At 43.0% G+C, this 26,163-nt stretch overlaps 3 protein-coding genes across 12 annotated transcripts in view; 2 read left to right on the top strand and 1 right to left on the bottom strand.

Moving 5' to 3' along the window:
- fryb (furry homolog b (Drosophila)) overlaps window positions 1–12,721 on the top strand; it is a 62,508-nt gene extending 49,787 nt beyond the window's left edge. For 6 of the 9 annotated variants that reach the window (XM_071506335.1, XM_071506330.1, XM_071506332.1 and 3 more), the window contains exons 46-66: window positions 113–311; window positions 796–1,017; window positions 1,383–1,581; window positions 1,722–1,819; window positions 2,028–2,198; window positions 2,555–2,695; window positions 2,803–2,988; window positions 3,118–3,282; window positions 3,747–3,821; window positions 4,226–4,396; window positions 5,067–5,261; window positions 5,398–5,535; window positions 5,620–5,834; window positions 6,213–6,417; window positions 6,600–6,749; window positions 6,913–7,011; window positions 7,156–7,239; window positions 7,598–7,615; window positions 7,827–7,937; window positions 9,177–9,412; window positions 9,812–12,721. In XM_071506335.1, coding sequence (XP_071362436.1) covers window positions 113–311; window positions 796–1,017; window positions 1,383–1,581; window positions 1,722–1,819; window positions 2,028–2,198; window positions 2,555–2,695; window positions 2,803–2,988; window positions 3,118–3,282; window positions 3,747–3,821; window positions 4,226–4,396; window positions 5,067–5,261; window positions 5,398–5,535; window positions 5,620–5,834; window positions 6,213–6,417; window positions 6,600–6,749; window positions 6,913–7,011; window positions 7,156–7,239; window positions 7,598–7,615; window positions 7,827–7,937; window positions 9,177–9,412; window positions 9,812–10,070 — 3,337 coding nt within the window. In that variant the 3' untranslated portion in view covers window positions 10,071–12,721. Of the gene's footprint in view, window positions 1–112; window positions 312–795; window positions 1,018–1,382; window positions 1,582–1,721; window positions 1,820–2,027; window positions 2,199–2,554; window positions 2,696–2,802; window positions 2,989–3,117; window positions 3,283–3,746; window positions 3,822–4,225; window positions 4,397–4,622; window positions 5,262–5,397; window positions 5,536–5,619; window positions 5,835–6,212; window positions 6,418–6,599; window positions 6,750–6,912; window positions 7,012–7,155; window positions 7,240–7,597; window positions 7,616–7,826; window positions 7,938–9,176; window positions 9,413–9,811 lie in introns of those variants that run through there. The other 3 variants (XM_071506331.1, XM_071506337.1, XM_071506336.1) reach the window with 2 other exon arrangements.
- Window positions 12,722–13,254: 533 nt separating this feature from the next.
- zar1l (zygote arrest 1-like) lies at window positions 13,255–15,422 on the bottom strand. Of its 2 annotated transcripts, none has more exons than XM_071506342.1 (4): window positions 14,835–15,422; window positions 13,980–14,072; window positions 13,826–13,900; window positions 13,255–13,691 (listed from the first exon to the last, which is right to left on the bottom strand). In XM_071506342.1, the coding sequence occupies exons 1-4, from the start codon at window positions 15,420–15,422 to the stop codon at window positions 13,548–13,550; spliced, it is 900 nt and encodes a 299-aa protein (XP_071362443.1). In that variant the 3' UTR covers window positions 13,255–13,547. The 2 variants fall into 2 exon arrangements, with proteins under 2 accessions (XP_071362443.1, XP_071362444.1); XM_071506343.1 differs by having other exon boundaries at window positions 13,826–13,885.
- pds5b (PDS5 cohesin associated factor B) overlaps window positions 15,404–26,163 on the top strand; it is a 32,601-nt gene continuing 21,841 nt past the window's right edge. The window contains exons 1-4 of the mRNA XM_071506338.1: window positions 15,404–15,532; window positions 17,463–17,650; window positions 23,759–23,886; window positions 25,645–25,848. Coding sequence (XP_071362439.1) covers window positions 23,779–23,886; window positions 25,645–25,848 — 312 coding nt within the window. The 5' untranslated portion in view covers window positions 15,404–15,532; window positions 17,463–17,650; window positions 23,759–23,778. The remainder of the gene's footprint in view (window positions 15,533–17,462; window positions 17,651–23,758; window positions 23,887–25,644; window positions 25,849–26,163) is intronic.

The following is a 26,163-nucleotide window of genomic DNA, read 5'->3' as shown; positions in this document are numbered from 1 at the left end:
TCTTTATACTGCTGAAAGCCATGTCATTTTGCTAGGGATTTAATACAGAAACCATATTCACTGTATATAACCGTATTCAAGTATATGACTTTTTACTGTGCTTGATACACAGGACGTCCTCACCAGACTTTGTGACTAGTGACAAATTGATGAACAGAAAGAGCACAGGTCAGCTGAACTTCCCTGGCCCGGGATTTGTTGGTCTGTCATCTCAACGACATCAGCGCTCCTACTCGGTCCCCAAGAAGTTTGGCGAGTGTGGCAACCAGTCGAGTGATCCTCCTCGCAGCGCGACTCTGGATCGCATACAGGCAAGAGAGGAAGATTGGTGTTTGGTCAGATACTTAATGCTTGAGGAGATGCTGTGTTTAAAACAGTTAGAATATGCTGATGATAGTTGGTCTCTTCCATATTTTGCCATGGTATATGAGGCTGAATTAACTGAATTTCACACACAATGTTGATGCTATATATAAGATAGTTAAACTTAATCAGAAATTAAGAGCTTTTGGTGTCAGTCAAAATGTTTTGGAACAAGTGTATGTCTGCCTGATAGCAGGAAAGGCTATCTCAGTCTAATCTCAGCCTTGTACGGCAACCGGACTGTAGCAAATAAAAACAAACTGGCCAGAGCTGTAAAACCAGCTCGGGAAATTGTAAAGTAGCAGCAAAGATGAGTAGATGCTTTGTGTGATATTGCTGTATGTAGGAAAACTGTCTATTGTTAATGACATCAAACACCTCTTGTATTCTGAACAGTAAAGATCTATTCTTGATTTAATTTTCAACGTACAGGCCTGCAACAGTCACGGCCTCTCCCGATCAGGAAGAACCCCTGGCTCCTGCACATCATCGACCAATCGTATCGATCCCAGTGTTCTATCGGATCCTGCCCACGTTTCCCATCCTTCATCAATACTGGCCACAGTCTTCTGGGTGGCGGTGTCTCTCATGGAGTCGGACTTTGAGTTTGAATATCAGATGTCACTTCGCCTTGTTCACAAGCTGCTGTCTAAGGTAGATAAGATGAAACTTACTGATACGAAAGCTTATGTAATTGTAGAAACAAACGATATGGCAGAGATGGCCGCTCCCTACTGGACGAAGACATTTGACTCACCAAGCCATCATAAGATACACAAACACTTGCTATTGGGGATAAAAAATTACAATTTAAGCTTCCCAATTTAAGCTTCCCAACATATAAATAGCATATAAATAGCAAGAACTGCTATCAGCACTTTGTAGTAGTAGCAACTGGCTATTAATTTGTGCAAAAGGGGATTATCCACTGACCTTAGAAAAAAAATAGAATATCCTCAGGTATTCATCATGAATTTCAGGAAGACACAAAATTTAAATCCAAAAACTCTTTTTCCCAGGTTCCCTTAGACAGAGCAGAGAACCGTGAGCGCTTGGAGAAGCTGCAGGCTCAGCTGAGGTGGAGCGGGTTCTCCGGGATTCAGCAGCTTTTGTTGAAGGGTTTTACCTCCCAGGCCACTTCTGACCTCACCCTACAGCTCTTCTGCCAGCTCACGCCAGTCTCTCGTGTTCCTGTGGTCGACAGCTCACAGTCCGTAGGTAGGTGCTGGAGATCAGGCTGTTCTCAGTCTGGATCATTGTAGAATCCTGCAGAGCTCTGTTGGCTCAGTCAGTGACAAAGTCTGTTGTTTTTATTTATACTGGGCAGTGCAGAAGGTTGAGCTCTTCTCTCTGTGCAGGTTTCCCTCTGAATGTGCTGTGTCTGCTGCCGCACCTGGTGCAGCACTTTGGCCACCCGACTCAGTTTTGTAAGGAGAGCGCTGAGAGGATCGCACAGGTACAGTGCAGTTGAGCTTAGACCAGTTTACTTGAGTTTCCCTTTGGTTCCTCCAGTTTGGTTTTGGTTGGATCAGGTTTTATTAGGCATTAAAGCAAGTTTATCTAAAAATCTGAATGGGACAAGAAAAGTGAAAAGCCCAAGTTGAACTGGGCTGAACTGTGTGCGTCTTCCTCCCTCTCATATTGCCTCTCATTGCGTCACTCAGGTGTGTTTGGAGGAGAAACACACAAAGTTGTCCCACCTGGCCCATGTGATGACTCTCTATAAGACACGCTCCTACACACGGGACCCTTTCTCCTGGGTCAGTGTGGTTTGCCGCTACCTCCATGAGGCTTTCTCCGACATCACACTCAACATGGTCACCTACATGGCTGAGGTAAATGCTCTTAAATATACAATTTTTTGTAGGTTTACATGATTAGCTTTCTCCCTGTGTGGCTTCTCGAACATACTACAAGTATTGGACTCAACTCATTGCATTTAGGACATGGTGTATATGAAGCATGGAAGCTAGTAAGTGGCCCATTTCTCCAGTGAGGTGCAGAATGGATTCATGTTGATATTTTGCTGAAAGATTTTTTTCTCTTTACTCTGCCAGCTAGAACAAGATAATCCAATCAGCTGCAGTCTAGTGTTATATTTGCTGTTCACCCACTGACTTTGCCCCTAAGCAAGATCAATGTTGTGGTTGCCTGCTTTGTCACTGGATAAATGTCTCTTTCCGTCTCTTAGCTGCTGGATAAGGGCCTTCCCAGCATGCAGCAGTCTCTCCTCCAGATCATCTACTGCCTGCTCAGCCACATGGACCTGACTGCTGTACAAGTCAAACAGTTCAATGCCGATGTCATGAAGACCATTGAGAAGTTTGTCCAGGTGAGTGTCCCACAGTGCTTGTTTCACCACTGCTCAGTGTGTTATTGTGTGCTGTAAAGTACACACAGCTGTCTCTCTCATACTGTGTGTTTGATGTGATTCCACAGACAGTGCACTGGAAGGATGCTTTGAACATCTTAAAGCTGGTGGTGTCACGCTCTGCCAGCCTAGTTCATCCGGTGTACGGCCACACGCAGGGTGACCTCTCCAACCTGGAGGTCAGCAGGGTGTGGGACGGTTCAGCCAAGGCTCTGCCCGGGAAGACGCTGGACTTCACTTTTGACATTTCTGAGGTGAGGGAGCAACTAAATCAAACCAGACCCTTTAACAGCACAGTGCTTCATTAACAATTTCTGAGGTAAGAGAGGATTCCATGTCATGAATGCTCGTGATATCCAAACTATTCATTGTTTTCTCCACAGACTCCAGTGATTGGGCGTCGGTTCGATGAGCTCCAGGGTTCAGGGGGTAGAGAGGGGAAGGCCAGAGCCATGGCGGTAACCCGCAGTACTTCCTCCACTTCCTCTGGATCCAACTCCAACACCATCCTGGTGCCTGTGAGCTGGAGGCGACCACAGTCATCTCAGGTAAAGTTAGACCCTACCATTAACGCGTGGCCATATTGAAATTGTAGGTGGGTTTAAGTAGATTTCTTTATGTAGCTCTAACTGTACGCCTGTCACATAGCCTCTCAGTACTGCTTGGTATTTTAACATTTGACACACAGTTTAATTGTAATATTATGACAAGTGCAAATATCAGAGCTGCCACTGCTTGATGTATCCAATAACATTGTGGCACCTACCTTTTTTCGTCATATTTATCAGTTAAATAGCACAAGCATTAACTGTGCTCGACTTTGTGTAGATGTCAATGTTAAATTCATGGAACAACTGGTCTCAAATGGTTTATAGCTTATTTAAACTGAAGCAGATAAAAATGAACAAGCCAAGAAAGTTGAAAGGGACAGTTGAGGATTATAGAGTTTTTGGCAATTCATTCTCTGATTAATGCTTTATTGTATTTCTCTCTGTCTTTCTCTCACATACAGAAAAGAACCAGAGAGAAGCTGGTGAACGTTTTGTCTCTTTGCGGACAAGAAGTCGGACTCACCAAGAACCCATCTGTGAGCTATGTCCCATGTCTTGTTTTACAATATTCTACCTGTGCAGCCTGCTCGTTTACAGACAACAAAAATCTACAAAAGAGAAGAAGTCCCATTTTTTAGGCAAATTATGTCTCTATTCTTTTTAGAATTAGGGCTTTTTGCAACTAAAAAATCCTGCACACTGTCTAATTAGCAATAAACTATTTATTTAATCTTGCCAAGCTTGTTTCTTCAGATCCATTCCTCCTGCTCCTACACATCTGCCTCACTGAACAGATGTGCAAAGTGTTCCTCAGAGTTTAAGCTTTTGAAATCGTTAAACTTCGTGAGGTCCTCCAATCTCTGCAGATATTTACAGAAGAATAAGGCCTCCGTCTTCCCCAGCTGTCTGTGATGAGTTTTTTTTTTCCTCCTCTCGTCAGGTGATTTTCTCATCGTGTGGCGACTTGGACATGATGGAGGTGCGGGAGAGTGGCGTGTCATCAGAGGACGGAGGAACCAGGGAGGACACGCTAGATGACACTGCCAGTGAGCAGCAGTTCAGAGTGTTCAGAGACTTCGACTTCCTGGACGTGGAGCTGGAGGACGGAGAGGTGATATATCATATATCACTGTTATTTCACCCATGGTCACTTCATTAACAGTATATATGGTGAAGTGTCCTTCTCTTTCCTTCCCCTTTTACCTTTATTGTATGTCTCAGTTTTTCTGCCTGTCTTTCTTTAACATCGATATATTTGAAATGTATTTCTCTGCCCCTCCTCCTTGTCTCCTCTCTGTCTAACTCTGTGTCTCTCTCTCTTCCCCCTTGCTACCTAGGAGCTCCAGGTAAGGTGTCTCACACTGAGCACTTGCATTAGCTTGTATCAGCGCTTTGGTGTTGCTGGCTCCTTTGTTTCCCACTAGGAAAAAAAAAAAAAAAAACATTGATCATGCTTCATTATGCTCTCACAGCTTGGTTGCTAAACTACATTTCTGACAATACTGCTATTTGTCATAATGGAGATAAATGATATTATGAAGTCTTTATGGGATAAAGATTATCATAGTTTATGATTGAATGCAAACAGCCTCTCCAGCATATTTTCATGCCATGAATAACAGTTCATTTTGCATCGTGTGCTTGTCACCAGACGCTCTTAGGCAGCAACCATTCATTGTAAGTTAACATGAAAATGCCTTCTCACAGCAGTGGAAACGACTGCTACCACTGCCGCTGCTCTTGTCTTCCAATGCTTGCGTGTGTGTGTGTGTTTCATCTAGGGCGAGACTGTCGATAACTTTAACTGGGGCGTGCGTCGTCGATCTCTGGACAGTACAGAGCTGGGTGACCTGTTAGAGGAGAGCCAGCACTCAGGCAGCACCCCCAGTCTGGGTCACGAGGACCCCCACGATTCAGACGAGTCGTCAGAGGAAGAGGAGTCTTCGACCAGCCAGAGCCTCTCTCACTCTCAGCTTGTGCGTAGCCTTAACAGTTGGATCTGTACATAAACATCCACTGGTAGCTGAAAATACTTAATTGTCCCTTATTTCCATGACCTAATTTGACAGAATTAAAAATTGTGGATATTCTTGGTTTGCCTTCCTTTTCCAGACCAACCCTTCTCCATCAGAGGAGACCAATCACACTGATTCCTTATCCACTTCTTACGACACATCTGCCGACCCACAATCCCTCAATGCCACCACACCTGGCCAGGGAGCCCTCCATGATGATCACAGTGGCCTACATGTGAGATAACACTTATTAGTAAAGATATGTATTTATACGGTTACATTTGTTATCGTCAGGAAAATGTAACCTTTGTCTCCTCAGGGGAGGGTCTGTGGTGAGGATGAGGACACTCAGGCCCATGATGACGAACTGTCACTGAGCGCCAACGAGCTCCCTCACGGCTCAGACTGCGGTGAGAGCTTCACCCTGGAGCTGCCGGGGCAGCCTCAGGATCAGCTGCCCAATCTGGACCACACCCTCAACCCAGACTACTGCCAACCACCGCTGGACTTTCTAGACCCCAACTGTCTGCCCAGGTGAATGTGACAGACAGGAGTAACAGGGCAGGAAACAACATGGAATATAGTTTTACTGGAAGGTTTTAACGACAATCGGACTAAACCTCAGTTAAACTGCAGTCTAAACAGACATCCAATTTTTATGGATATGCAAACCCCAACACTACACACTACAAACATAGTGGGAAATATTAGGTTGCAATGCAGATTAACATAATTAACATAATACTTGAGGTGTATACATTATATTTTGTATCCATTTTTATCCAGCTTATTTATTCCCATGAGGTAGCTGGGCACTTGATTTTGATATAAAACCTTTTTATTTGGGGGGAAAACTATCAAAACCTTTTTTTTCTTTGTGCCCCCGTTTCTTTCCCATTCCCATGGTCACAGCTTACGTGATGATGTAGATGACTTGGAAGACCTTGGTTTTCCTCCTCCCCCCTCTCCATTTTTCTCCGCCATCTTGGCAGCCTTCCAACCCACAGTGTGTGACGACGCTGAGGAAGCGTGGCGTTGTCATATCAACCAGCTTGTGACAGACTCCGATGGGTCCTGCGCCGTCTACACTTTTCAAGTCTTCTCGTCTCTCTTTAAGGTAAACGGTTGAAAACATTGATAATTCATCACACTTTGTAGATTTTTGTCCTTGTGTTTCTGCTTGTGACTATTTTCCTCCTCTTTATTCATTAAGAAAGCATCAAACAAGAGATCCAGTAGGATTTAAATGCATGTATGTGCAACAGTTCAATAATTCCTCAACATTTCTCCCTTTCCCAGAACATCCAGGGTAAATTCTGCACCCTGACAACCGATGTTGCCACTTACCTTGGAGAGGGCTTAAGGGGCATCGGATCAAAGTTCCTCAGGTCCTCACAGATGCTAACCACATGCTCAGATTGCCCCACAATCTACATTGATGCAGACACGGTGAGCGCTGCTGGCAGACGAAGTTGACTTGGCGGTGATTGCGGCGTATTGCTTGGTCCAGCCGATGGTTGCCTGCAAACAGAGAGAAACAGGATTTGTGCTGAATTAGTCAGACAAGTCCCATTTTTTTCACCTCCTCCCTTTTCCTTGTTGGTCTTTCTAGATCATGTCCTATGGTCTCCTTGAAAAGATGAAGTTCAGTGCACTGGAGCTGCAGGAATACCTGGATACCTACAACACCAAAGAGGAGGCTGCTGTATCGGTAACTCAGCCTCTCCACATTATTGATACATTTTTTGTTCTTCATGTAAATGTGTGACTAACCCATAAAATTTGAATTTATTCAATCCTCCTCTTTCCCAGCCGCTTCCCTCACTCTTGTTATCTGTCTCATTTTTTCCTTCAGTGGCTGAGGAACTGTAAGGACACATTTCCCAGGTGTCCTGGTGACAGCGTGGTTACCTGCCAGCCTGGAGACTCAGAGGAGAAGGTACGTTGACTTATTTACATCTTGTTCACTGTAACAAACTGTTGTCTATAGTTTACAGACAAACTCATTCAACATATAGGTAACTCCTTCATCTGTGCTTTGTTTTCCTGTTTTTCTTTGCCTCTCTGCTCCTCTGTGATTTTGTCACACTGAAATGTTTGTGTGTTTTTTTATCCTTCTGATTTTTTCTCCCTTAGCCACACAAGAACTAATTGAAATTTGAAAGTTGCTGGGTTTTGTACACTGTTGACTAATTCTTGCTAGCTGGACTGTGGTTTATGCTGTGCCGTGCATGTGTTTGATTGACGCTTTGTCTTCCTCTCACTCTGATGCCCTAACATGCTCTCTCGCTGTCTAGCAAATGGAGTCTCTTGCAGTAAGTTCTCTTCCAAGTTTCTTCACTTCACTGCCTCAGATTCATCTTAAATAAACTGCTTAGTTCACAAGACAATCAGCTAGTCACGTTACTGTGTGTTTGTGTCCCTTGCATGTGTGTGTACGCATGATGTGTTCTCTTGAGATCGTGTGACTGTGTTGTCGTGTCTGCACGTTCTCTGCCACTGATGAATGTGGCTCTTGTCTTCTAGCAACTGGAGCTTTGTCAGAGGCTCTACAAGCTGCACTTCCAGCTTCTCCTCCTCTTCCAGTCCTACTGCTCGCTCATTGGTCAGGTTCACGCCATCAGCTCTGTGCCTGAGGTGAGCCGAATCACACTTCATTAAGATGTTTATCTTGTTAGTTCCTCTGTGTATATGTGACAAGATTCACTATACAACTAATCTGTTGCCAGAATCAAATAGATTCAATACCACTGCTGTGGATGTTTTGTAGAGGTTTAACGATTCTGAAACTGAGACCGAAGCCACGATACAAACGTCCACAGTCTTGTGTCACAACGCCAGAAGACAGAACAATGACACTCTGCAGCCTGTTGAGCTCTCATCACACTACTAATGAAACAAAACACATTTTTCATTCCTAGTTAACAATTAAACAACAATTTTTAGCAAAATTATACTGTATTTAACTGTATATTTTGTACCTATTTTTACACCTGTTTTATTGTCTTTCAACTGCATGTGTCATGTGACCATTTTCAAATCACGATCACATGATCACACCTGCAATAAAAATGAAAAATAGTGGTAGTTTGGGTAGTTGAACAAATCATTTATCTGCCAATATAACTTTTTTTTTTTTTTTATCAAGTTTTATCCACATTGAATTTGGATCCGTCACATTTGGTTATTAAACAACTGTGGCCAAGATATGCACCAGGCAGGACATTTTACAGTTAAAAACAGTCAGTGCTCTCTGATGGACCAACTATGTAATGGCGACACTCGGTGTGTTTACTTGGACACTAGTTACTTGTTTGCTGTAAATCCACACATACACGCAGGTCAGTAATCAGATTTCTCCCCTAGTCCCTGACTTTATTTTGGGAGCATGTCTTGGCAGACAGAAAGAGCACAGCTCTTCTTCACCGAGCAAACGTGTCTCACTTCAACATATATTCAAACATTCAGCTGTCGAAACCTAATTATTCAGAATCCCATAGGTTACTCTCCGCCACCATGTAGGTATTTAACATCTTTTGTTACTTTTTTGTGTCAACCAACAGACGGTATGACAAAAAGTTAATGGTATGCACAGCATATCTGTGACACAGTATATGTGATAATACTGACTCTAATGGCAGCAAATGAAGATAAGTTACATCATTGCTGTACCTTCCTGTGTCCATGAAAGTTGTTGGCGTAAAGAAACTGAACATTTAACAATTTTAAATAAATCCATTTTTAAAAATGCTGTTGAACTAAAGAGAACACGTTTCCACACCTCTATCTCCTAAACGATATAAATGTTCATCTGTAATTACACAGAAGCTCACACACACACACTAAACCACCATCTCTTTCCCTCCCACCTCGTAGCTTCTGAACATGTCTCGAGAGCTCACTGATCTGAAGACCAGCCTGCAGGCAGCAGAGGCGGCTGTAGCCAGCGACCTGGAGCACAAACTCTTGGCCCACACTCACGCGCACGCCAACCAGGTGGCAGCCATGGTTGTGCCCAGCTTCCCCACCTCAGAGGCAGCTGTGCAGGCCATACTGGAGTGCCTTAAGAACCACGAGTTCACCAAAGCTGTGCGCTACATCCAGGAGTGCAGGTGAGTAACAACTCACAACTACACACAACTTGTGCCAATAATAGTTGTAAAATATGGATGTTTTTATTTCTATAAAAAGAATCACATTTGTGTCTTTGAAAATTATAGTAGGAGAGACTCTGAAACATCAGACTGTTGAATATGAAAAGTTGTCCTCAGTCGCTTTACAGAGCTGCACCACAGGCTGCTATTATTGGAATGAAAGCCCAGTATTGGATCTAATCAAAAACCAATGCATGATTGATCAATATGACATCGAAACTTCTTTTTGCTCTCCCCTTCAAGTCAGCAGACCTCATCCAGAAAACCACTTCCTGAACACACTGTCACATGTGTGCACGCAGCACACTGCTCTCTTCATACTGACCAGTCACATCCTCCTTTTTGTCCCGTTTTCAGGAGGCAGTGGCCCAGTGGAGTGTTCGGTGGCAGCTCAGAGAGCGAGGTCCAGACGCTGCTCAATATCTACTTCCGCCACCAGACGCTGGGCCAGACAGGGACCATTGCCCTGGTTGGCTCCCGCCAGGACCTAAGCCTGATCTGCTCCAAGCTTTTGGAGCTCAACGGGGAGATCCGCGACATGATCCGCCGCGCCCAGGGTTACCGGGTCGTCACAACCTACCTCCCCGACTCCAGCGTGTCCGGGACAAGCCTCTGACAGGACTTCAGGAGCCCCCCTCCCCCTCCCTCCCCACCCTTACCTCCCCCTTCGCTGCAGCCAAAACCTCCGCCTCCACATCCCTCGCTGCCATCTCAGCCTGCTCTCACAGAGGAGGCCCAGCACGCTCATACCTGGCCATTGCCTCCTCCTGTGTGTCTGCTGCCCCGGCTGCACAGCTCCAGACAGATACCTGCCTACCGCCCTGCACAACACTAGAGCCAGAACCACATTCAGACCATGACCCAAACCTTTCTCTGCTCTCCTCATCCTCCGCTGGGGACTCTGATGGCTCTTGGCTTGACTTCCCCAAACCCCCGGACCTGTTCTCATCGCACAGCTGCTCAAACACACCAGGCCAACCAGATTTGACACTGCCGCACACAAAAGAACCAAGGAGGAGTTATCTCGATGAGAACACTAATCTTTATTGTCCTTTCAGAGGACATTCATCACACAGTTCACCACTGTCACATTCGCACAGCAACAAACACCCGATATCATCTCTAACACCTAACACGCTGTTGACTGTCACCTCAGAACCCACCTTGCTTACACGCTCTGACACAAACGCATCACCCATCCCGCCTCAGGGCTCCCATCTCCCCCATTTCCCCCGCTCGCCATACAAACACTCATGCCTATCCTCAGTTCTGCACCCGGGCCATGACACAGTCTTAACCCACGGCCCTGCCCCGTCTTCATCCCTTCTCCCTGCCCCCCCTCCCCCTCCCTGTCCCTCCGCTCCAGGAGAAGCTGCAGCATGGGGTTGTTGCTGCTCCCTCGGTGGAGCTGCCATGCCCTTATCTCGCTACCTGGGGAAGGTGGGGCATGCCGCCCTGCCCCTACTGAAAGTAGGGGGGCTCCTGAATGCTGAACCGTCAGATGTCCAGACCTGAGACGTCAAACTGACCACGACAGAGCGTAGACCTCTGTGGATCCAAACATCTGGAACTAACTATTCCAGACCAACACTTAGATCTTTGTATCTATAAAAAGGAGATGACACGCCCCAGAGATACCTGGAGCTTTTACACTTTTAAGAACAGTAAGTCACGTCCCAGACATAATGGGACGTACCACTGAACCCACTGGATATAAGAACTGCTGTACGCTGATGAAGATGACCTGATGCGATTATATCCGAGCACAAGCTTCGCTTAACAGCTTCATGTTGTAAAATACAATTGATGTGCTCCTAGTTTAAGTCCTGCTTGATGGTCATCATTCAGCATCTAACCTGTTCTGCACCTGAGGACCTGTGAAGGCACTTCGCTCAGATTTCTAACTCGCTTCCTAGAGGAACTCAAGACCTGATTGAACTTGATTGACTGTTGCTGCCTCCATCAGGATGGACAGTTTGCTGGTAGTATCAGCAGAGACAGTGAGGAAACTACCCGTGGCACTACGTAATATCACTGGTAGGGTTTTCACTATTGCACTAAATTGGAGTTTTGGTATTAGTTTTTAAAAGGAAATGCTACAGAAATGCAGTCATGTTACTGTTTGTTTTGTTACTGTGAGAGAAAAGGCTGTAACTTTTACTGAGAAGGAAAAGCCAAAATCTGGAGTAACGTTTCTCTCCTGTTGTGTCTACTGTTTTGAGACCTCCTCTGGAGGAAAACTGTGCAATGCATGACCCAGTTGAATGCTTTCTACTGTACACTAGTGTCCCTTTTGCTCCTTAAACATCTGACGTCTCCAGACTGACTGAAGAGACTGATTGAGAAAGACCGGATGCAGAATATTCAAGCGCAAATTCCTTATGCTGCCCTTGCTCTGTTTATATTCTGTATCAGTGAACCAGCTTGTCCTCTGACTACTGTTGTAAACATTGGTAGACAAATTATGCCATTATCCGTGCGTGGCACACTCCTCTGTGGCTAGTTGAAGCATCATTAGTGAGTGTGCACAATATATCTCTCACTGTCCTACACTGTAACACTTTGACCTTCTGTGTTCACATGCCAAGAGGATGGTGCATGTATACACTCAAACATTTTGTCTTTCTGTCTGTATTCTGTTAATAGTTATGGGCACACAACCATAGTAGCATATGCTTGTGTGTGGTTTGTAGTTACCTTACATGTAAGGGAATGCTGACATTCAGCACTCATTGTTGACGTTCAAAACAAAACTCGTGCTACTACTGAAGTCGAACACTTCCTGTCGTCAGCCCTTTTCGTGACCTCTCCCTCATTTCCCTTCGAGCAGTCATTTGCCCCTTTGCTGTACAAATGTCTTTTTCCTATTTATATCTGATCAGCTATAAATCAACACTCCTTTGATTTAGGTTTTATATTGTTGTTTGTTCTCTCAAATCAAACTGCCATGCATGCATCTTCTGTGTACTGTATGGAGTGTTGGAAATATTTATTAACAAAAATCATATTTTATCTGAAAGATATGTTTGTATGAGGTACAAAAGGGAGCTTTAAGCTCATGCGGGTATGTTTTTTTTCCCCCCCATGTGTGTGGAAGAACGTGTGTGTGTGCATGCCAAACAAGAAATTGCACATTTTTAAAGCTTTTTAGATGAAGACTGTAGTTGTTTTTTTTCCACCATGTAAATACTTTTACAGCCTTTGTGAAGTTGTTTTGAGTTGATGCTCTGTACAAGTCGGTGTCAAAGTAAAGACATATCAAATATTTCTTGAGTGTTTCACTTAAAACCCTTACACACTTTAATGTTTGACTGGCACAGTGGTGCAGTGGTTAACAATGTGGCCTCCCAGCAAGACGGGTCTGGGTTCAAACCTGCTGGCTGCAGCCTTTCTGGGTGGAGTTTGCATCTTCTCCTCCAGGTACTCCAGCTTCCTCCAACAGTCCAAAGACATACACCACTCTTTAAATTGCCCTGTGATAAACTGGCGACTTGTCTCATCCAGCATCAGGTGGGATTGCCCCCCTCATAAGTGGTATTGCTAATGAATGAATGCTATACATTTAAAATTTAGGCCTATTGTCTTGTATTAAGCCTTGGCGCTGATGTTTTTGCTCTTCATTGACTCTGCAGTACTGAACATAATTACTTGGTAAATATCATTTAGTGTTTCTGTTGATTAGGATAATAAGCTGCCTGCATAAGCAGCATGAGTCAAATCCAGCTGAGCTGCTAGAGCTCAAAAGATTTATACCAGGTTACATGCAACACATCTTAATGAATAAAAATCATCTACAAGAATTTAATGTTTGAGGTGCCATATGTTTATTTCATGAACTTGGTTTCTTCTGGAATTTTTTTTTTTTTTTTTTCATGATTAGTTAAGCACCAGGATAAATGGAGGGAAACAAATACAGCCCTTTTGAGAGGTTTTCTCAAATCCTCAGAGATTCAGCTACTCACTGGCTGGAGAATAAGTGAATCTCTTTGAGTCCGTTACTGGACGAACATGGCCTCAACCCCTTGGTGACAAGTGCCATCAGATCAACATGAGGAATGGGTGACTCCAGACCAGAGCGAACCCCCTGGGGAGCTCAGACAATGTATTTGAAGCTGTAGGTGGCGTCGCAGGACAGGCGCATGCCCTTGCAGCGACAGCACAGGTCCTGACGGTGAGGCCTCTTCATGTTGATGTGCCTCTGCTTCTTCTCACAGCTGCAGCAAGTCTGAGAGCAGCCCTGAGCCAGAAGGGAGGAGACGGGAATGTGAACCAGAGAGGCAAAGATATTTTAAGCTTTAAGAGACTGAAAAACATCATCAGAAACCTTTTTACTGCAACATTTGCTTCTTGGATAAAGACAAGTAAATGTACCTTGCAGAGAATTGGCTCCACTCTGTAGGGGTTAAACCCCACTTGACACTTCCGGCAGAGCTGCTTGTAGTACACCTGAGAGGATAAGAAAAAATTACTCTGAATCATCATCAACATGTTAATCATACAGTGTAGCAAACAATGAACCACTTACCTTACTGGTTCCAGAGATGCACCACACGTAAGCACTCTCCCACCGGATGTTGCACTTCTTGCAGTGGAAAAAGCCATATCTCTGCTCCAGGAACTGAAATGAAAAACAAAAACTGAAATTTTATGAGATTGTTTGTGCAGGGACATTGCAAGAGATTATGTTTTGAATGAAAACACGCATGCAGGAAACACACACACACACAGCCTGAAAGTCCCAAACCTTCATACCAAACAAGAATGGATCACCTGACCCAGGGACCCCAGTACTCCAGGGGCCTCAAAAGTTCCAGGGTTAATGCATGTTTTAAAAAAAAAAAAAAAAAAGTATCTGTTCACTTTCTGCATCGTAATTTTTTATGCCGTCTTAGCTTATTTTGATCATCCATTTTATTTCTGCCTCCTATAAAATCATACTTGTGTGTCTCATTTCATATTACCATATGCTTCTTTTATATCTTCCATATGTCTCTTTTAAAGCACTTTTCACTTGTCTTGTTTAAATGTGCTATAAATTATAAGGGCCTTAGAGTGACTCTTTAGTTCCTGATCTTGGAGCTCTGCACTTCCTGAATAGGTTGTCTGCATGCAATCTTCATCAGCTCAGTTTTGTACCTCTGTATAACAAAAATGTCTTCAATTACCACACACACACACACACACACACACACACACACACGTGTAAGGGAAGCAGGGCTCCAGGGGGCTGGAAGCTCACTTTTGCAGGTTAATCATAGCCAGTTTGGGCCATTCTGTAGCTTTGGTCTTCATTGGGTTTCTAACTGGAAGCTGGGGGTTAGTTCTCACAGTGGAAATTAGACCCCAGTGAGTGTGTCTTCACGTAAGTGCGGATACCCACCTGAAAGTTTGAGCTCTTTGAAGGCTGGCGGAAAGCTGTCTTCACCGCGTCCTCACCGCTGCGATCCGCCTCAGCATCCCCGTCAGACTCGGCTTGCTCGGCGGCTTCAGCTTCTCCTTCGCTTCCTCCGTCGCCGCCGACTTTCTTCAGGAGGATCCTCCGGTCAAACACCGGCGAGTAGATGGAGACGGGCCTCAGGAAACGCAGGCTGCTCATCGGCGGTGTGTTGTACGGCGCCCTCCCCCCGGCGCTGAGCAGACCCGGGCTTTTGGGAGACCTCCAGGGCGCAGGGGGACGGTCGCTTTCCAGGCCGAACAGCGTCTTGGGACCCAGCGAGCACTGAACCATTTTATCCACCCTGGCGTTCACCTGCACGCCGCACTCTCTGGTGTTGGCTTTCTTGAGCGGAGGGGGTAACCCGGGGTTGACCTGGGACAGGATGGCCTTGCAGAGCTCCAGGTAGTTGAGGCCCTGGGGGGTCATGAAGCGGCCCTCTCGCTTGCCCCAGTTGCCGCCCTGAGCTGGGGGAGCGCAGACCGCGTTACCGCAGACGCTGTACGGTGGAAACGTGGACAGGTACCCCTCCATCCTGGAGCCATGAAACCGGTCCAAGTTCTTCAAGCTGGGATTTATACAGTTGCGTTTTTTTTTGTTTTTTTTTTTTTTTTTCAGCACTAATTGGTTAATTGAGAACAGGGGTGAGTGAGTTCTAATTGCGTTGCCATATATAAAAATATTAAGAATAATTCAGCTACAACAGGTTGGAAATGAAAAGGTTTATGCCTACATCATATTTTGTGTCATCATTACATTTGCTGCTGACCCACAGAGACACAAGGCATATGGCCTGTGTATAGAGAGCAATGCATTCTGTAAAATTCATATTAGGTAAAGCCTTTTCATACTGTGTTTAGTTGTACCATAGCTTTTGTTGATCATCTTTAAAAAAAAAAAAGAAGAATCCCTGTTAAATGTTTGATATTAGTTATATTTCATTGCAATTTCATGTAGCCTAATTAGATATTGTCCTCTTGTCTCCATTCTTTTTCCATAAAAGATGCTTAATCCAAAAATAATTCACTCAGCAGCACCAAAGGTTCACTGCTGAAACCAGAGCTTATGGGTCCCACACCATCTGTAGGCCTGAACTTCAAACAGCCTTAATGAAATATGCTTTGAAGCTAAACACGTCACACTCTCTCAAAATGTGCTAAATATGAATGTTTTCTGCTGTGTAACAGCCCATACAGTGCAAATCTGATAGATTATATTGGAGCTCCCCCTATAGCTCATGTTGGCCAGAGACCCATCGTAAAAAGACAATGCAAGCAGCTGATCTTTGAGACATGTATTCCTCTTAGTTTGAGGTTCTATTAAAAACCATTTTGGAAAGAAGATCTGAGTAGTTTAAAGTCAAGTGGCTTTTTCCGGATAATCAGTGACAGCAGATGAGATTAAAGAGGAACAGATGTTCTAGCATGGGAAAGTGTTATATGAATGAAAAGGTTAGCAGGGCATGGAAAGGGAAATATGAATGGCTCCACAGTAGTCTAAAATGTGTCTGAGAAAAGGCTGCATGAATAGAGGCACAGTGACTTGATAAAATGCACTTTAATAGGCAGGGACACCTTTAAAAAATATGAATAGCCCTATTGAGAAGCAGCTACTGGATTGTAAATATAGTTCACACAGAGGAAACATGAATGTCATCCTAATGAGAACATTATGTTTTTGTGACCCTATTTCATTTATGAGATCATTTTTCACACAGAAAAAAACCCTCATTTGAAACACAGCCTGCTGCTGCATTCAAGTGCTGTCGGAAACACTCGGCTTTCAGAGCCCAGAAAGGCAGTAAAGGCAACTGTCAAACTGGCACTTAGTATGCAAAATGTGTTTGTTTGGCATCTGCTGTAAATACTATTAACTTATAGGCTGCAGTGTTACTTCCACATTTTTACATGAATAATTAAAATGTTGAGTTTTTCTCCTTATTTTTGCACCACAGCAATTGCCTGCTTTGCTGAATTAACTTAATGCAAAGGAACTCATATTTTATTAGTCTGTTTTTTTATTTTGAAGATATTAAACTTTATTCATAAACTGTAGTAGGGAAATGACATTTTTGTACATACATACAGTTCCATAGTCAAATTATAATAATAATTAATAAAATATAATAATCCCCCCCAAAAAATCTGAGAGAACAAATCAAGGGCCGTTTTTTGTGCCTCTCAATTTTAGAGACTGTTAAGGGATGCATCAAGTTTTCTATCTCATCAGAAACATTGCTGGGGATGTTTTCATGCAGTTATAAATCTGTGACAACCATGTAGTCTGAATACTTTTTTTTTTTTTTTTAATAAAAAAAAAAAGAGTTCAAACACATGTAGCACTGGGTAAATTTCAGATTCACAAAATGAGCAGTTGTATTATTCTCCTTCTGTAACAAATTGTCAATTTTCTGTAAGATATTTGTCATACAAATTATCAGTGGCTTCACAGGGAAAACTGTCCTGTAAACTATAGCTACTGGGTTCATTATGACCAATTTGTGTTTAGAAATCCAATAATATAATAATATATATATTTTTGTATGTATATAAATGTAATCATGTTGTGAAATAGGGATGATACGAGCATCCCGTGAAGGGCCCAGTAGACCTGCATGGACTCGCTCTATAGGTGGCGCTGTGCCCTCATTCATGGTTCGTACCCATGGGCACTAGATCCACACATATTGGCGCCATTTTGGAGCTAGGAGGGGGAAGAGAGCTGCAGAGGAGGACACGATTGATCACAATTCACCGTAACAGGTAAGAAAATGCACAAAAAAGCAAACCCTTGATATCCAAACGTAGCGGTATTTTCAGGCGCTGCTGCGAAAAACAAGGTACAACCCGGGATTTATCCGCGGAGCAGCCGGGTTTCCAGCCCGAAGAGGTGAAGCGCAGCCCGCCTTGCTCGCCTGTGTTCTCGGCAGCCGTGTCCCGATTCACGGCGCTGGTTGACCTGGTCCTGCGGCGCAGAATGGCTAGCTAGAGAAATACGAGCCCTTTCGCTAGACTTTACGTCCCAAAGGCATGAGCAAAGGACGGCTCGACTTGGTTGTATGACTGCGGTCCGGATGTCGTTATAATAGCGGTTAGCCGGGGTGTTTTGTTTGGAGTAACGTTGCTATCCGTCCGCCCTCTGTCACTGAGATTGCTGCTGCTGCTAATGCTAGCTCCGTTATGCTAGCGAGATGTGCATACCAGCTAGCTGGCTAACTGCGGCTAACTAGATTAGCCACGGTTAACATTACAGCAACAAGGAGCCCGGCTACACCACTGTCCCCGGCCTTGACATGCTGCCGTACCATAACAATAAGACCTACCATTCATACAACGTTTTCCTCTGTGTATTTACTTTACCGTGGAAATAAATTCAACATAACGGTAATAGAAATCCGGCGGCTGTTCGGGTGTAACATTATATCGCTGAGGCTCTTAGCGTTGCTTTTTTTTTTTTTTTTTTTTATTGCAGACATCGTCTCGTAGCGTAAATGGTTTATTTAGTGGTTGATCGGCTGCGATCAAATGAATATTTCACTTTTTTTATAATCGGGGCCCTTTATTATTGCAAAGCAGCACACCTGGTACTCTGCACAGTTATTGTTGTGATATGAACACAACGTTTGCAAACAACAAAAGGATTTGAGCGAAGGAGTAGCGGCAATAGAAACCGCAAAGACAGGAGGAGGTCTGTCTAAGATTAGGCACCACATGGTCTTTTATAAACTGAGACAGGTGTCAGTGCATTTGTTTTGACAGCTACTAGCCTGTGATTATCGATTATTGTGGGTTCGTCAACGGATCACAGGCTGTTGAAAAAGAAGTGAACTCTGATCTATTAAGGACTTTGGTTATTAGAAAGTGTTTTCATTGGAATATGTTGTTAAATAACACACTAAAATTAATTCCATTTAAGATAACTTTCCTTAAAACGCCAAATTGGGATTTAATGTTTTAATGAATGCTGGCCAAATAAAATGATTGTGTTTCAGCTTGTGCACATATTTTCGTGCTTATTATCTTGAATGGCTGTGCACAAAACCAAATGTAATGGACTAATGTTTCATCAGGAACTTCTTGGTCGCACTTATGGTTGGAGTTCATTCTTAGATTTGGTCATTTGTTTGGTGCTGCAGAACTTCAACGTAACTTTTCTCAACTAAAAGGGAAACAAAGAATAATGTTTGGTTAAATTCTTACTCTGCAAAAGCCACACTGACCTTTAGTTGTGTTTCTCTGTGATGGTTTGTTTGCACTGAATGAATACAGAGGCCTAATAACCTTAGACGTGTGATTCAGATTCTGTTGTCTTATTGTCGATGGCATGTCATATGGCTTTCCTCCCCGTGTGGCTTCTTTGGAGGTTTACTCCAACCTCACTGTCTCATTCTCACAACCCTTGGACTTGTTTCACTTCCTCATTTACTCTTTGATTGTTATTTCTAGCTGGTCTTCGCTGGATCAGATTTGGTCGAGACATGCTTGACTAAATTTTGTCTATTTCATGTCATCTGGGGAAAACTAGACTCATGGCCAGTGCTTCCCTTTTCAGAAGCTTTCCCTCACTTTGTGTGTGTGTATATGGAGGTTGTTGAGTTCACCCTTAGAACCAGCTGGTGTCCAGTCCTTGCTGTTTGCTGGCAGTACCACTTTTTCCCTTGATCGTCCACAGAGTTAAAATCAGGGATGTCTGTGTCAAGGTTCAGACGAGGTTAGGAGAACTGCTCTGACTCCTCATATTTCTGCTGGCAGCTGTGTTAAAGGGCTAAAGTGGGGAGAGCAGAAGCAGCGGACAGATAGAAACCCCCCTCGGTGGGGGGATAAATGTGTTTGATAAACCAGTAATGAGTTCAAAGTAGCCCATGTTCAAGCGGTTTAGTAAAGGGTAAAGCTTGCCTGTGTGTATTTACTGCTGCTTCTTAAAATGAAATTTTCCCTGGTGGATGGTACCCAGACAGACCCCCTAAGTTGAGAAATACACTACTCTGATTGGCTGCCAGGGCTCTCTGTGTGTCAGTGTGGTGGATGGAGAGAGAGATGGACTCAAATTTGGCAGCAGCTGTGGGGTGGAACAGAAGGTCAGAATCAAGCAATTTGGCAGCTCTCCAGTGTCCAGTGTGTGTGTGTTTGGCCCCTCTTGCAAGTGTGTGTGTGTGTGTGTTTTTTTTATAAAACTCAAAGTACAGCTGCAGAAAATTGTTGGGTTGTGATTAAAACTCAGTATTGCAGTCTGGCCTCTAAATCAAACCCAGAGAGTGCTTTTGTCACACAGTAGACCTACTGACCCAGACTGCTTCACAATAATCAATTCTGCTTCAAAGCAACATAAATTATGAGAAGTCACAAACAGGGACGCAGTTGGAGAAGAAAAGTCCATGTTTGTAACAGAGTATATGCAGCGATGTTTATTGAAAAGTAGTATAACCTTGTTTTGGCGAGCCTCTTGGCAGAGGTGGATTTTGTGCAGTGAGATATTGGAGCGGGGCAGAAAAAGATGTTCAGCTGATGCATTCCACATTTCAGACAATTTTGGTACATTACCGGTGAAAGCGGAGAAGGTAGACAAAGTGAAAATGTGATAAAAAAAATCTTCCTTGTGTCAACTGCCTTTGCACTGTAGTTCTGAACTTGAGACAGTAATCTGAGAAAGGGCGATGGATCAGCCAGTGTCCGGCCTCTGTCTTTCCATTTTCCTGAGCTGGCATCCATCTGTCATCCAGGTACATCAGATGCCATTTGTTGGTTTTGACAATACTTGGAGAAGCAGTGCATTTAAATTTTTATTTTTGGATTTCTATGAAACCACACCAGTTGACTGCTTATAATACTGTTGTATCACAGGAGTCAGAATGGGTCCGAGATTACATGTTTTGTTACTGATTGAACTTGAAGAGGGCCGTCTGATTTGCATGTGCTTGTATAAATCAGGTGCAGTTTTTAATGTGATGTTTAGTATGACAGTGTTATAGTTGGATAATAAAAACTAAAAAATGAAGTAAAGCAATTAACAATTACTTTCATCATCTATTTTCTTTATCCATTTTCTGAGCTTGCATCAATTGTTTTGTCTCTAAAATGTAAGAAAGCACTGAAAGAAGATTCACAGGCCAAGGTGACTTCTGAAGTGTTTCTGTTTTTGCTTAAAATGGCCAAAAAAGGTTCAGTTATCAGAGTAGTTGCAGATTAACCCGTCAATAGAGTAATAGATCGCTCAACTAATTTTTGAAACTCTAAATCAGTTGCCTCCAAATCAGAATTTAAACAAGTGGTGTAATAAATTCTCAACTTCTCTTCTCTTTTTTGCCCTGAAAATGTGTTTAAAGGGAAGAAAACTGGAACTCTAAGACTCATTAAATTAGGGCAGTAATGGAGCTGGTTAACATTTTGGAAAAAGGAGAGGCTAGGTACACAAATATGTGTTTAAAAAGCCTCTACAACCCAATAAAGGCAACCCACCAAAACACATACACACATTCTTTCCACATGTTCACGCAAGAAGTAGTATCCAAAACCAGTTTTCTCTGTGCTACACCTTCATGAGACTCACAAAGACAAACTAACCATGCGAGTAGCTCAGTTTTGGCGGAGGTGAGTGCCTAACACCTCAGCTAACCAATATCCTGTGTGAAATCCCTGTAGTCCATGTCACAGTACGGTTGCTCAGTGTTTACACTTTAACAATGTGGTTTCTGGGTATGACTTACACAAAATCTGATTGTACACCATGTCTTTGAAATGTGAAATCGCTATTTCCTAGAGTTAAAGGTGACCAAAGCCAAAAGATATTCAGTTTACTGCCACATAGGACAACCAAAAGTAGTTTCACATTTTAGTAACTGTGAGTGAAAGGATGTTTTTCACTTAATAATTATCAATTATTGTCAGAATAATTGATAATTATAATGCATGATAAGTAATGATAGTAAGTGTTGTTAGTTGCTGTCCGTAAGTTGTGATTTGCAGAAAAGTTCAAATAGAAGACTCCGGCGAAGCTCAGCATCACCTCAGCAAATAGAGATAGTTGTCACATTAATCACAGCTTCTCCAGTTCACATGCCAACATGTCCTTGGGCAAGAAACCGGGCCCCAAATTTCTCCCGAAGGCCAGCCCGGTGCCATGCATAGTAGCTTGCTGCCGTTGGTGGGTGTGTGTGAACGAGAGGCGAACTGTGCCTTGGGTCATCATACTGAATAACAAAAACACAGTCAACGTGTAGTTATTGAGGGGGGGGGCGTGGTGAGCGTCTGAATCCGCTTCCTCCGTCTTTACATGTCTCAGTGGGCACACATTTATTTTCAGCTTTTTTCCACTAATGTAATAATAATCCCTTTCAAGTGACAGCTGTTTTGAGATGTAATGGCCAGACATTAGGTATGGGGGGGGTTGTTGGGCTATAATATCATCGATGAAAATCAAAATGTGTCAGTGTTTTTTCAGTGCACTGATAGTAACTGTGTTGACGTGCAATTTACTGATTTAGTATAATACTATATATTAATAGATAGTTAGCCGTCTTCCTCTGACGAGCCATGGCGTAGGTGAGCTACGTTGCTAACTGATTTAGCAACAAATAAACTGCAAGCATGTGTTTTACATCAGCTGTCAGCGCCATACTGACAAGGGAGAAAATGACAGAGCTGTTCACTGACTCACTAGAACTGTCTCACTGACTATTTCACAAATAAACCTAAAATTAAGTTAATTTAAGCTATAGCCTCCGCAGCTGACAACTGCTGCCAGACTGAATTAGGTTACTGAAAGGGAGACATGAGGGGGGCTTAGCTTATTGTCATCATTCAAACAATGTGTTATGCTTGAAAATGAGCAACTGTCCATGAAGACAAGACACATCCACAAACGCTGACTCCGTTCTGTGCTCAGCTGAGCTCTGATGCATTTGCTGACCACAGTGATTAATATATTGACGATCGGTCAGGCTTTGATAGATGATAACTGGCTACATCATCTGGTCTGAGTTGCAACAGTCCTGTGAACTGTGATATGAATAGTTGAGAAAATTAGCACAAAAACAGACCAAGACAGGCACTGTAGTCTTCTGATTTATCAGTTGCTATGTATCAGACTCCGTTCAGCTTCCGTCTGATATACTCAGAACTCGTGGCAAGTACCGCTGACTTCAAGCCGCGTTGCTGTAATTAATACACTGCTGAATTAAATGCTGATATTTTATGAACCCCTACTGCACTGAAGTTCACCATGCAGACTCTTGTATATGCATGAACTATGAGTCAGGCTTTAGTTTCTCTGACAAAGGGGGATGAAGTTAAGCTGTAGGAGTAAAAATGAAGTCATATTTGTGGGTGGACATATTTGGCTTTTTAAATATTTTTAATGGACAAAAAGCAGTTGCGAGGTGAGACACGTCAGTTTAGTAGCCATTGCCAAAGAGCATTGTAAAGTGCAGCATGATTTATCTGACCAGTTCGCACATTTTGCATCATGTGAAAACCCCAAACATGAATTGTGTGTAATCCTTGACAGGCTAGTGGCCACAGTAATGAAATGTGGAACATAATGATAGTAGCAGCTCACAATGAAAAGACAGCCTGCTCTCTGAATACAGCAATTACATCCTCAATTCTGCTTGTAGAAAGCTATTACTGCGCTGTGAATACCTTGCCGAATATTTCAGAGGTTGCTCTATTGCAGACTTCTTTTTGAAGTATTAAAAAGATTTGCCTTGGGTTCCAAATAGTTAACAATGTGCCTTTTCTTACTTTTTCTTTTTTTTTTTTTTTTTCAAGCACAGCAGTTCTTTTAAGCTTGTACTCCCTATTTCTATTCCCCCTTCACCTTCTTTCTTTCTCTGAGGTGGTGAATTACAAACATTATTCTCTTTCTCTCCTCAGGCAGTGAAGAGCTAAAGAGGATGGCTCACTCTAAAGCTCGAGCCACAGACGGGAAGGTGACCTACCCCCCGGGGGTCAAGGAGATCTCTGACAAAATCTCCAAAGAGGAAATGGTCCGCAGGCTCAAGGTCAGTGTGTCCCACTCTGCTGCAATAAGTAGTAGCAATATTTAGGTTTTATTTTAAGATTTAAAAATGAGGTGTTTTTGTTGTGGTTCCTATTTGTAATTCACCAAAATACATTATTACTGATGCATTATTGAAAGGATTATTTTTTGAAGTTTGATTTTTGCTTGGTGCAACAGCAGAAACTGAATGCTATGGAGGGATTTTAAGCCTCATTGTCCTGCAGTGATGGTTCACCCAAATTGGATGAACAGGACTAGCTATTCAGCCAACCCATCTTAACCATTGGCTCTCAAACTGGAGGGGCGGGCTTCTGCAGGGAGGGGGTGGGGCGTGTGAACATGGAAATGAAACAAAGGGGAATGGATATGGTTTATGTTGGGAAGTAAACAAGGATCCTTGTTTATTTGTTGCTTTCCCTGTCATTGTTAATGATTGATAAATACAGAATTGAAAAATGTATTAATTTCCTTAATCCTGAAATGATATTATATTGATATTTTATTATTTATGCTGAGCTTAATGTAATAGCAGCTAACAGTTGGCCTGAGAGCTAAATGGTTAGCCTTTTAGCCTCGGCGTATGAGCCAGAAAACGGCCGCCTGTTTCCCGCTCACAGTGAATAAATCCTGATGTTTGACGATGCCGTTGACTTGTAAAGGTTTAACTTTCTGTTAACTGCAAACAGCTAACGGCTAACTGTTGTTGTCCGACTGTCTTTAGACCAGAAGCTTCAAGTTCACTACAACTACATCAACACCTCTGACCTGAGACAAGCTTCATGCTTCAGAATTAAAGCAGAAGTGGTTCTGCTTTGATTGATTTCATAATATTTGTTTATTTAAGATAGTTATAACAGTACTGTATTTAATTCTATTACAACAGTACTTAATTTAACTTAAACTTTATTTCATGTTATTGTAACAGATTGTTTAACCCAAGTACAACAGTGCTTTATTTAACTAACAGGCAGGGGATTAAGCATAGTGGCTGAAGAGGTGTTAGCAAGGCTTTAAGACAGAGTCAAGTGGTTTACAGCAATGATGCTGCAGAAATAAAACTTAGACTGACTGACATGTGATATAAATGACTCACAATATACATGAGTATGTAGCCTCTAGTGTAGTGTATGATTCAACTTTTTCCATGGTCTAGTGTTTTTATAAAAAAAAAAGTAAAAAAGAATAGCAATAAATTGAATTAGTGAATCACAATACTTGTAGAGTCAATGTCCCAATACATATTGAATCGGGACATAAGCATATCACCCCAGTCCTATTGATGAAAATTTTGGGGTTTTTGGGGGGCCATGGACTTTTTCTTCTTAAGGGGGGGTGTGTCAAAAACGTTTGAGAACTATTGTGGTTGTGAGTGACAACCATGTGCGTAGCTATACTTGCCCTGGCAGATCCTATTTGTTGTTGCCATTTTGTTCTAGGTGTTAATTATAGCTGCCTCATATGCCATGGTGGTACGTGAGTGAAAGCATTGTGATATGATAGGTGCTGACAATGCTTACCCTGTGTATAGATAGATTTACCTCATCTATAATTTCCCTTTTTTTATCTTCTGTGGTCTTGGTTTTATTGTCATTGTCTCTTTTGTTTGTTGTCTCTTTATGTTCTGTGTGAGGTTACTGTATTTTTCTCTCCCCCCCCATCTAAAAAGCAATAAAAAAGTGAATTACAAAAAAAGTTTAGAGAACTACTGCACTCTCTGGCGCCTGCTCTCCCCATTTAATGTCCCTCACTGCTCTTCCAGATGGTTGTGAAGACCTTCATGGACATGGACCAGGACTCTGAGGAGGAGAAGGAGCTGTATCTGAACCTAGCCCTCCACCTGGCCTCAGACTTCTTCCTCAAACACCCAGACAAGGACGTGCGTCTGCTGGTGGCCTGCTGTCTAGCAGACATATTCAGAATATACGCCCCGGAGGCGCCCTACACCTCCCCAGATAAACTGAAGGTACAGTGAAGAAGATGTTGCTGGTGCACATAAAACTAAATACTGCAAAATGACATCACTCCGCACCATCAGAACTGCTCCATGTTTGAATTACACAACCTTGTTGCACCTTCTCTGGAGTATTCATGTAACACAAACTGACAAATTGATTTCTAGTTTCATTTGCCAACTTTTGCGTAAGTTGGCTTGAAATTTGTGCGGCATTTGGCTGGAGACTTGACGTGACTCTCGCCTTTTTATGGAGCTTCTAAACATAAGCTCTTTGTCAGACAGACACAAATCAGCATTCATTGTTTGTGTTTCTTTCTTGTCTCC

The sequence above is a fragment of the Trachinotus anak genome, unplaced genomic scaffold (genome assembly GCF_046630095.1).
Source record: "Trachinotus anak isolate AG129_WGS33_773 ecotype Australia unplaced genomic scaffold, CSIRO_AGI_Tana_v1 ptg000020l, whole genome shotgun sequence".
NCBI lineage: Eukaryota > Metazoa > Chordata > Actinopteri > Carangiformes > Carangidae > Trachinotus > Trachinotus anak.
The sequence above is the reverse complement of the archived record's forward strand: the minus strand, read 5'-3'. Positions and strand labels throughout refer to the sequence as shown.